We start from the raw sequence: 12,380 nt of genomic DNA on the forward strand, positions 1-12,380 counted from the left end.
GATTTTTAGTTGAACTGATCGTTTTCTTTGAGCGTAAGAGTTAGAGAGATGAAACTTATTATTTGTTTAGAAAAACTGTTGGCCCAAATCATGGATCAAATAATTTTTTCAGTTCAGCAACAGTTCTCTTGATTTTGGACATTGACCAGAAAACTTCGAGCTTCGATATTTCGATAATGACATAACTTGGAATCATTATTCTTTCACTAATTAAATTCTTTACTGATTGCTAGTTCAATTCAATCCAAAAACTTTCCATTAGCGCATTCGGATTATTATTTTTGGACTTTAAATGAATGAGCAACAACTTATTTAACAAAACAAACTCATCTCAACACATTTCTTGGTTAATAAACCATTTTTCTGGTTAAACTTAAGTAAGTTAACAAAATTTGTGCAAAAAGTACGACTAAAGGCTCGAACAGTTGAGTTGAGAGTTTAGACTAGGTGGGATTTGTAGGAACATGAAAACTGAGTCCATTGGTCTCATTAAATACTTCGTTCGATGATCAGTTTTCTGGGAAATCGAGGTCAAAGTTAAAACTTTGATCGCCTTTATTTCAGCTATTGGAGCAGATTTTTGCATGAAACTTATTTTACTGATGTAAATTTTAGAGATCAACCCGAAAATGCACTTTATCACATGAAATAAATGTTCATGTTTCTGTAAAACAGATTAGTTCGACTTTTAGTTAAAAAGATCGCTCTCTATGACCGTAAGAGTTAGAGAGCTGAAACTTATAATCAATTCATAAAAATTTTTAGCCCACATCATGGATCAATTACTTTTTTCAATTTACTAACAGTTCTCTTGATTTTGTACATTGACCAGAAAACTTTGAGTTTCGAGCTTTCGAGAATGGAGGGGCCTAACATCATTATTCTTTTACCAAACATTAGATTTCATTATGCGCTATAATAGTATATTACTGAATACTGAATGAAATACGAGCATTTAATAATGGAGATCCTTCTAACTAGATTTGTGTTTGGTATCCATTCAACTTTATAATCATGTCTAAAATCCTGGACACCATAATGTGACACCATAAGTAATACCATGCAATAACTTTTTTTGTAGAACCTTGAACATTTTAAAGTTGCAATATATTGTAGCCCACAATGAAATCTGATTTCGCGTAAAAGAATGATGATTTTATATATTACCGGTCCCGAGATACTGAGGCTTAAAGTTTTTAGGTCAATGGTCAAAATTAAGAGGACTGTTTGTAAAGTGAAAAAAGTTTTCGCTCATTGATGTGTACCAACAATATTTACACAGACATAATAATTTCATCTCTCTAACTCTTACGGTTACAAAAAGAATTCGATTCCGCTGAAAATCGAACTTGATCTGTTTTGCAGAAAAAGAAAATGCTATGCATCAAAATGTGTCCAGTTTCTGGTTTCTCATCAAAATACACATCAGTAAAATAAGTTTCATGCCAAAATTTGCTCCAATAGCTGAAGAAAAGGCGATCGAAGTTTTAACTTTGACCTCGATTTCCCAGAAAACTGATCATCGAACGAAGTATTTAATGAGACCAATGGACTCAGCTTTGATGTCTCTACAAACCGCACCTAGTCTAAACTCTTATCTCAAATGTTCGAGCCTTTAGTCGTACTTTTTGCACAAATTTTGTTAACTTACTTAAGTTTAACCAGAAAAATGGTTTATTAACCAAGAAATGTGTTGAGATGAGTTTGTTTTGTTAAATAAGTTGTTGCTCATTCATTTAAAGTCCAAAAATAATAATCCGAATGCGCTAATGGAAAGTTTTTGGATTGAACTGAACTAGCAATCAGTAAAGAATTTAATTAGTGAAAGAATAATGATTCCAAGTTATGTCATTATCGAAATATCGAAGCTCGAAGTTTTCTGGTCAATGTCCAAAATCAAGAGAACTGTTGCTGAACTGAAAAAATTATTTGGGCCAACAGTTTTTCTAAACAAATAATAAGTTTCATCTCTCTAACTCTTACGCTCAAAGAAAACGATCAGTTCAACTGAAAATCGAACTGATCTCTTTTACAGAAGACAGAAAATTTTATTCATCAAAATAAATGCATTTTCTGGTTGACCACCAAAAGTTACTTGAGTGCAATGATTATTGTGCAAAATTTTGCTTCCCTAATTGTACAAAAAGGCAATCGAAGTTTTAAATTTGAATTCGATTTTCTTTGAAATTATCGATCAAAGCAACTTTTGAATGACACAAATGGACTCAGCTTTCATGTCTCTACAATCGTGCTGAGTCTAAATTTGCAATAAATTTATATTATTAAAGCATTTGATATTAAACTTAAAATCAAATACATTGGATATTCGGTTCCAGCAACTTTTTTCTTGGTGGCCATCTAGTGCAGGTGGCCTTTACAGCTAGCCCAGGTCATCGTCGCTTTTAAACTCTAATATAAAGCTATCATCGGAGTTTTATTGGGATAAATTTGAAAATCACTTTCATTCAAACAGTGTTTCAGTGAAAATCATCTATAATTTCAGACCAACCATGCGAAGTTTCTCATTATTCATTTTGTGTATTATCTCATTCATCAATGGAATATGTAAGTTTAACATTAATTTAATTATCATCTATTTAATGCTTAATTTGTGCTACAATTAAAGATCTTTTCACAATAATTTATGTTATGGTTTCAATTCCACTTTGTCATCTTTAAGAATCCTTTTGATCCACGTTTCACCAGTTTATTTATTTTTACTTTAGCCTGTGACTCGATTGAAATTCAAGACGATGGACCTACTACCCTTGATTCCCCAATCACTTTCACAGTTATAAATCGCTATCCAACAGCTGCTCCATCCTTAGAACATCGGTTCAAGTTAGAATAGAATCTCACTGAATAGCAGACAACCAATGAATAATTTAACTGTTGATGGTCCCGCCGAGGTTAAAGTGTTTGAAAGACTTCAACTAGACGTTAAAATTCATGGAGGAACACCTCCATTCAAATATGAGCATTATTTTTCAATGAAAAATCCTTTCACTTATTCTGATAAAGTTGAAAAATACACAAACGAAAGCTCTTTCTCAATTATCAATCATTTCACCACAAAAGGGACAAGATTTGCAAACATTGTCGTTAGAAATTGTGTATCAGCATTGGGCGCGGGTGCGATCTTATCGGTCTTTTAAACTATTATTTTAACTTTACGGTTATATAAACTATTATGTGAAACCTCAAGAGTACAACACTTTCTCTTTGCTCTTGTACCTGACAGAAAAATTCACTTCAATCGCTTCTCTTTAATTTCAGTGATGTTTAGGATTTTTCAAGTTTCCAAGTTGAAAAAAGTGCCATTCTCTTCTTAACGTCCTACCTCAGATTGTGTTCATGATTCCCTAGGATAAAGAATCTCATACTAATTTTATGTACTGCTTCCTTTTTATTCAGATTTTTATCTCAAAACTATGTTCTTCAATATGATACGGAATTCAAGTTCAGAGTTGATTAAATATTGCATCTTTTCTTGAATGGACATTAAACTCTATTAAACTATTGTAAAAGTATTGTAAAAGACCGAATTGAGCAAAAATTTGGATTCGCTCTTGTCGTTTTTATTTAATCTTATTGTGCTCATCAATCTCATTTGTTATAATTTTAAATTGTTTAATCTTAAATATCATAAATAATATGCTATAATATATAAGCAATAATGAATAATAAAAAAGATATTTAATCAGTTTCAAAGTTTCATCATTTATTTGTACAAAATCGAGTCTTTTTCTCGTTTTTCAATTACAATGAACGGCTTGAAAGCTAAAACTAAAGCCGGCTTTTTGATAAATAAGGAAATGAATGAAAGATTGAAAATTAACCTCAATATGGACCATTAATGCATTGATCTCGACCTCTTTCACATCTTTCCATTAATAACTTTGGGGCTAATCTATTTTTTTTTGTATTCCGTCATTTTATGTGATTGATTATTTAAAAAATAATTCCTGTTTATTTAGAAGATGATTTGTGTGATATTTAGTGTTATATAATTTAAGCTATACTATTCACCACTAGATGGCAGTTCTACTTTTTGCTTGTTAATTCTAGTTACAAGTTGTAACTTGATTCTTGTTCTTGTTACTGTTCTTTTTTATTCTTAGCCGCCTTTCCCCATGGCTAAATTTGAATTTGAAGGTTTGAGTTTCCCTCATGCCGTTCTTAATAGTCTATTACCTTTTCGTCTAGTCATTGACCTGGGAAATAAAAAGGACCATGTGCTTGTCAGTTCGCCCAAGTCCACCACACAAATTGAGCCAGTCAAACCAAAGGAACAACCGACTCGTAAAAGATCAAGTTGTCGAAAATCTACTTGCCCTCCTATCTTGACATCCAGACCTGAGAAAAAACGTGCCGATAAAAACAATGACAGTGATTGTGACAGTGACAGTGACGTTAATTTATGGTCTGATGCTTATTCAGATTCAACGATTGGTGAGGACTTCACTGATGACGAAATTGATGCAAACAAACGCTCTGGTGCAATATTAAAAGGAGATAAAGAAAAGGTCACCAGAAAAAGAGTCAAGAAAAGTGAAGCTTCACTCTCTAAACCAAGCGTCCAACAAATTATAGAAAATGATTTATTTTTGCAACTTCAACCAAGAGTTCATATTTTAAGACTACCAAGTTTCATGGTTAACTCAGATGACAAAGCTGCTGATTTGGAACAAGTCTACAAGGTTTTTGAAACCAATCTGTTCAGAGATATAGATTGTGTAGCTCGCTACAGTGAAAGACGAAATAATTTTGATTATGACGATGACTTTATTCCAAATATATTGCCTTCTCAGCAATTATCTAATCCAAGGAAGCGAGGGATTCTTGAGCTCGGTTCTGATGATGATGATGACGATGATGACAAGGATATGAAAGATGCTGGCGGTAGCAGTAATAACTTGCCGGCGGTTGAAAAGAAAAGAGCCAGAATGTCTTCATCGAAGCCAAGGAAACGAGTTGTGGTTGCCGACTCTGATGATTCAGAATCAGATGATATGTTTGATGACGAAGATGATGGCGAAATTATGTTAGATAGTGATGATTATGAAGAAAATGATGATGAAAATGAGCTTACTGAAGGACGTGAAACTTTGTCCGATACAGAGGCAATGTTTAAGAAGAAACGCAAACGTAAATTTGCTAGAAGAAAACGTTACTCTATGGTAAGTAAAGCTCCATTTAAAATAATCGATTATAAGTGTTGTCAAAGCACTCATAGTTTTTACATTTTGAACTTGAATTCCATTTCATTACGTCCATTCATTTATTTATGAATCTATATTTTTCTTTTGCTAAAGATAACTTTATCTTCTGACGATGAACAAGTTGATATTTCTGAAGTCATCGAAGAAGAACCTGTACCTGATCAAGATGCACCAATTTCAAGTCAAAAATCTGACCGTAAAGAAATCCGGAGAGTTCTTTCGGAAGCTGAGCTTGAGAAAGCAACCAAAGAAGCTACTTCAAAAGAAAGGAAAAGGATGGAGAGAATCAACGAGATGATTAAGCAATATGATAAAATTTTACCAGCGATTGAAAATGAAAGAAAAGAAAAACCCCTTATTTTGGATATTGATATAAAAACTAAAAAAGTTCGTGTGGAGGTTACCCAAAAACTTGTCAAGGATTTGAAACCTCACCAGTTTGAAGGATTGAAGTTCTTGTATTATTCAACGATTGAAAGTATTGAAAAAATAACTGAAGAAGGTTCTGGTTGTATTCTTGCTCACTGTATGGGCTTAGGAAAGACTCTTCAAGTGATAACATTTGTCCAAACTCTTCTCTCAAACGAATATACTAATAAACAAATCCGGACAATTTTGATCGCTGTGCCGGTCAATACCCTTAAAAATTGGTCCGAGGAGTTTGACAAATGGATTACTAGAAAGCGTTTAAGGACCTTCAATATTTATGAAATGGTCGATGAGTGCGATACTAAGAGTCGTGCTCATTTGTTATGTACTTGGAAAAAAGAAGGTGGTGTTATGATTATTGGGTTGCCGATTTTTGCCTCTTTAATGAGCCTTAGAGATGCTAAAAAGAAAAATGCAACACTGTCAGTTATCAAAGCAATTGAAGATTATCTTTCTGACCCTGGTCCAGATTTATTGATAATCGATGAAGGTCATCTTCTTAAAAACACTTGTACCAGACTCTGTAAATCTGTGGAAAAAGTCAAAACTAAAAGGAAAATTATGTTAACAGGAACACCTTTACAAAATAATCTTGATGAATATCGCACAATGATCAACATAATCAAGCCCAGACTTTTAGGATCTGCAAAAGAGTTTGCTAATAGGTTTCGTAATCCGATTGAAAATGGTCAAAAAGCTGACTCAAACGCAAGAGACGTAAGCCTTATGAAAAAAAGAGCTATGATTCTCCATAAACTTCTCGATGGATGTATACAAAGATTTGGCCATGATACTTTAAAGCCCTTTCTACAACCCAAACTAGAATATGCCCTTTATATTCGCCCCAGTATTTGTATGGCTAAAATGTATAATTATTATCTTGATCATTCATCGGGACGTGCTCTTTTATGGGATGCTACAGTCCTTCGTCTTTGTATCAATCATCCAGCTCTCTATTATATGGCCGAGAAAACTTTAGCAGCCAAAGCTTCAAAGGTGAAAAAAGTGCAATTACCTGCTGATTTGAGGCCTATTGGTAAAAACTCAAACTCAAAACCTGAATCTAATCAATCTCAAACCATTCCAAATGTAAACCAACAAACTGAATCTGGTGAAGCTTCAACTTCCAGCAATTCAAACAATCCTGTGCCTTCATCCACCGAACCACTTTCAAATGTTGAAAATAATGATAAAGTGGTGGATAAAATACCTACTGATGTTGATCCCGAAACAGAAGAAAGCAACAATAAGGTTAAAAAAGATTGGTTCAAGCAATTTGTCGGTCCCGATGATTGGAAAGTTATTAATTTGAGTGGAAAACTAGTTATGTTATTCAAAATTTTGAAAAAATGTATTGCTATTGGAGAAAAATTACTTGTTGTTAGTCAATCCTTGGAAACTCTTGATCTCATCGAAAAGTGTCTTAAGCTTAACAATGAAGTTGTTATCAATAATGCGAGAACAGTCTTGCAATGGGTCAAGGGTAAAAATTATTTTCGTATTGATGGTAAAACCGAATGTTTCGAGCGTACTTCCCAAGTAAACCATTTCAACAACCCAGAAAATACTGATGCCAAACTATTTCTGCTGTCTACTAAAGCTGGTGGTGTTGGTATCAACTTATTCGGTGCTACAAGGTGTATTATTTTTGATGTTTCATGGAATCCTAGTGATGATATTCAAGCAATCTTTCGCATTTATCGACTTGGCCAGTCTAAACCTGTGTATGTTTACCGTTTTGTTGCAAAAGATTCTATGGAAGAAAAAATTTTTCGTAAACAAATTGTTAAACTTGGTATGGCCATTCGTGTCCTTGACAAAGCACAAGTGAAAAGAAATTTCAAAACTGCCGAGCTTAGAGAATTTTATACTACACGACCAAATGTGCATTACGACATTCCTGTCCTTAATGTGCCTCAAGATCATCTTTTAGCTGACTTACTGTGCTCTGACAATAACGAAATATTAGATTGTACAGTATTCGACTCATTGTTAGAAAAGAAACCAGAAGAGGATCTCACGGAAGATGAACGTCAAGCTGCTTGGGCTGAATATCAGAAGGAAAGAGATGCAGAAATTCAGGCCGCCGAAGAGCGGAAACAGCAAATGGAAGAAGAGAGGAAAAAAGCTGAGAAAGAGGCCGCTTTAATAGAAGCAGCTAAACTAAGTCGTCTTGCAGAAGAAGCAAAACAGAAAATAAACCAGCAAGATAGAGCAAAGAACTCATTAGCAGCTGCAGCATTAGCGTCTACTCCGGTACTTGCTTCAACGTCTACTTCAGTGCCTACTCCAGTACTTAATTCAGTGCCTAGTTCATCGTCTACATCAGTATCCATTCCAAGGTCTACACAAAATGGAGCATCAGTCTCTTCACCAGCAACACCAGGTCCATCAAGATCAACATCAGGTAACAAAAATGATTCAACATCGGTAAAACAGCACCTAATTCAATATCTTGCAGGTAACGCCAGCATAAAGGATAATGAACGATCAATAAATGTCATAGCTAATAGGTTAAGTCAAAGTTTGACTGCTGTAAACAGTTCAAATACACAGGCTACGCCCACTATCTCCCAAGTTGCGCCTAATCTTATTCTCGCCAGAAAAAGAGGAACATTCGCATACAAACATGTGGCTAGAGCTCGTCCTGCAATACCTAACACCCGAACTCGTGTAAATCGGTCTTTAAAAGCAATGGAAACAATTGAAGAAAAAAGAAGAAAGGAAGAAGAAGCAACTGTCAATGCTATTAACCAGGCATTGCCCCGTAAAAGGGGTCGACCACCAGCGGATCATGCTTCATCATCAACATCAGCTCCTCCGAAAAAACAACCGAACAATGAAAGAAGTGTTGGATCAAGGGAAGATAGCAATCGAAATGTCCAGAGTAAGGCTTTCAGTTTTTTTTCTCGGTGCTTAGAAAGTTTATGGAAGAAGGAATGATAGATCTTTTAAACATTTACAATGTTAGCGGTTTAGGATTATGTGCTTAGGGATAATCTCTTGTTGTCTATCATGACTATACCTACTTACATCAACTTTCACCAAGCCCGTGTAGGCATCTGCAACAATATTAACATTGAAGGTCATCTAGACATAGATTTGTGAATTTCCCTAGAACGCGTTTCCCATTCGTACATTTGATAATAATGTCTAACCGGTTCTTTACTAATCGTTTCATTGTCTCTGTCATTGTTCATAACTCACTCCTACCCCCCTAGATAATGATCTTCGTCCTTATAGCTACCATTATCCGCTCAATAACTCTAATATTAATTATAATCCCGCCATTATGGATCCGATTCCTCTAGCAACTCCTACACTTAGACAACAAGGACCTTACAGCAATTTGAATCAAAGGCAAGGAAATCAAGGATATCCTAACCCTCAAATTATGCAGCGAGTTCAAAATTCGAACTATCAGCCACCGCCACAAGGTATCGATTCAACTAGAAAACATGAGTTCAATATTTTGCGTGTTAAAGCATCCAATCAAGATATACATATGAGAGTTCAATCAGAGATATTTCGAAGCCCTTTCACATGGAAAAAACGAAGTGACCAGAAATAGACATTGTTTGGCCAAACACTTACAGGAAAACAATTTTCCTTCATTTTTTGTTTATATTTAATTTAACATTTTCTCTTTTCTCTAAATTAACTTCAATTACATACAATTACTTCAATCTGCATAATTTGTCAATTTTTATCATTTGACTATTTTTTTCATTATTTTCAAATGAATTAATGTTATTGTTTTGGACTTTATTAATACTTATTTTCACAATGCGTGCAACTTTTGTTTATTGTTCCTGTTTCAACCTCTTTATGTAAATGTGTGAACGTTTAGCTGTTTTGATCTTCAGCAAAATATTGTCTTATCTGTTTTCTGTCTACTTTTTTGCCTAATTTTAGATAACTTTTATTCCTTTCTTTTCTTCTTCTTTTCAGCCCATTCAACCACTAAGTCACATTCATCAAATACTCAGTCTGAGAATAGACACCACCAAAGCACTGGTATACCATCGCATGGACATTCATCTGAACCTAGTTCAGCGCACAGTCAACATTCATCTTCGTCTTCCAATTTCCAGAATTATCAATATCAAACCTCACCTCCACCATCTCAACACACTATACCGCCACCTTACACGTCTAATCCATTTAACTTCCGTTCTCAAGATCATAATCCATCCCAGAATTATCCAAGCCAGCGTGCTCATTCTAATGGTAACCCATCTTCTCTTGATTTTATTGATCAATTCGTTTCTACTGATGCAATTTTGTCTGATTCATTATTAGAACCGAATAGTTCATCTATACCTTCAATTATCGATAATGCATCTACTTCAACCAATCAACTGATGAGCTCTAATTTATCAGAACAAGTTACAGACTCTACGGAGTCTGATGAACTTTTTCTTAGTCAACTTTCAGATATCAATTTAACAAATTGTTCGCTTAGTGAGTTAATAAGGAAATTGTTGTCTTTAGATGAATCAAAATTTGATCCTAAAGACCCTAATCTTCCTGAATACACCATTCAATTGATTGAAAAAATTCGATCAATTTTAACCAAGAAGAAAGAAAAACTGGACGAGAAATCTCGTGTAAGTACTTGTTCATTTGAGTTCAAGAATCAGGTTTCCTCCCGCATCTTTTTACCTATTAATTTACAGAATCAACTTGATTCTGTGCATTAATATAATAATATAATATAATAATAATAATAATTTTGCAACTATTTATTAACATTACAATTTGTATCATGCTATTTCATAATACTAATTAACTCTGATTCCATTTAGGTCGACCTTCTTACAGAGACCGAGATTATCGAAAGGATAACATGTGGCCAAAGTTTAAATAACCTAGAAAAGCGAGTCGATGATATTTTAAATAATCCAACAAGTACAGATTGTCATAATTTATAAATGTGCAAATAATTACATTTTTACTGAAAATAAATATCTTTTATATTGATTCACGAAAAATTTACATGATTTAAATCCTCTGATCTTATAAAAGATAAAAATGAATTGTTTATCGTTTAAGGTGCAATTCAATTTAATTTTAAAACCGATTCAATGCTTTCTAATCTTGCTTTTATAAGATCTGATTTGCTAATACATCAGATCAAGCGCATCTGCAAGTTCATATTTTTTAGCCCTAGCAAGATTCACCAAAAGATTTTCATCAAATGATTTCTTAGTTATTCACTTAAACAATAGCTTACAAAAATTATTAAGACGGTTGAATGCTTGTAAACAGGTTATTTTGAAATGACACATAAATATGGAAAAGCCTTGAAAACGTAAACTTTCAGATGGCGTTGAAAAAATGCATTTTATCTTCTGAATTTCATGGTTCTTCTCATTGAGTTCCAATGGCAAAACTAACAACTTTGTACATGAATTTGAACATTATGTCATTTAACAAACTAATAGGGCGATACATCATCAGAGTAAAAATTTGTTGAAGTTTAATATCAACAGCAGAATGTGCCAATTATCTACTTGTGGCTTACATGTGACTTTGGTCGCATATTGTTACTCACACATGATCAAAACCAAAATAGCACCAAACAAAAATTTGTCATTTTTCTACTGGATGGAATAATGTATCTGCAAATATCGTCGAGAAATCGGCCTTCGAGAGTTGATATATTTCATTGACACACTAATATAATCAGCATTGCTTTTATGTATTATATTTAAATTGAAAATTCATTGGTCGCGCCTTGGAATACGGTAAAAAAGATCGAAACACTATTTATCTAGTCTTGTCAATGTTTGAGTGTTTTTCAATGATTTTTACTATTGATACATTAATTCATTTATTATATTTTTATTTTTAATATGGAATCACAATCACTGAATTACTACGGATACAAATCACCATGAAACACGAACTCTTTATTATTAATCTTTATTTTCTTTCTTTTTTAACTCCAATCAACAGTTCAACAACAAGCAACTACCGATTCATTGAATCAAAAAAATGAGTAAGTAAAAATAATGTTGATATTTCATGAAATGATACAATAATTTCTTACCTTCAGCCAGCAACCGATTTCGACAAGTGAATTGAATAGCAAAAAAGAGGAAGAAATTGTTATTGAAAAAACAATTCCACAACAGGAAACTAACGAACCATTGAATCAACAAAATAAGTAAGTTATAAAATAATGTTGATTTTTCAAATACTTAAAATATTCTTCTCTTCACATTTACAGTGCTCGAGGAGTAAAAATACTTTACCAATGTCCGTACTGCTCATATAAAAGTCCAAAAAAGCGGATAATTACTGTGCACATGAACCCTAGAAATGTGAAAGGAAAAGTTAAGGCACCTCATTGTTGGCAGCGCCGTAGGCACGACCCACCGACAAGTGATGGAAAATGGTGGAATTCTAGACGAAAAGTTATTGAAATTGAAATTAATCAAGAAAATACTTTGTAATTAAAGAAGTTAAATAAAAATATTTAATATTTTGATACACTGCTTTTTGCGTTTACCAAACCGCATCCACAATACGATAGCGACAGATGTGTCACAAAGTTTTATGTCAAGTCATATATTGGGTAAACGTCTGTCAATCGTTTGCTCGACAAAACTGTCTCTATGTCGTTGACATAATACCATCTTTTGTAAGATGGGTAACGTAAAAATGGTTTTCTTAACTTGATTTGTTTATTACGTTTGGATCCTTTAACATTTACAACCAATT

General features: G+C 33.6%; 1 protein-coding gene across 8 annotated transcripts; it reads left to right on the forward strand.

The window, feature by feature from the left end:
• Positions 1-4,100: 4,100 nt before the first annotated feature.
• Positions 4,101-12,147, forward strand: LOC107361771 (chromatin remodeler ATRX homolog). 8 transcript variants are annotated; one of them, XM_015928670.3, is made up of 8 exons: positions 4,101-5,180; positions 5,316-8,058; positions 8,113-8,538; positions 8,873-9,088; positions 9,603-9,881; positions 11,613-11,655; positions 11,713-11,823; positions 11,887-12,147. In XM_015928670.3, exons 1-8 carry the CDS (start codon positions 4,134-4,136, stop codon positions 12,110-12,112), a joined length of 5,091 nt encoding a protein of 1,696 aa, XP_015784156.2. In that variant the 5' UTR covers positions 4,101-4,133; the 3' UTR covers positions 12,113-12,147. The 8 variants fall into 8 exon arrangements, with proteins under 8 accessions (XP_015784156.2, XP_089122518.1, XP_015784153.2 ...); XM_089266392.1 differs by lacking the exon at positions 8,873-9,088; XM_015928667.3 differs by lacking the exons at positions 11,613-11,655; positions 11,713-11,823; positions 11,887-12,147 and adding an exon at positions 10,460-10,634 and having other exon boundaries at positions 9,603-10,261.
• Positions 12,148-12,380: the final 233 nt, after the last annotated feature.

The sequence above is a fragment of the Tetranychus urticae genome, chromosome 1, assembly GCF_039701765.1.
Source record: "Tetranychus urticae isolate SD_2017Ah chromosome 1, NJAU_TeUrti_SD_1.0, whole genome shotgun sequence".
NCBI lineage: Eukaryota > Metazoa > Arthropoda > Arachnida > Trombidiformes > Tetranychidae > Tetranychus > Tetranychus urticae.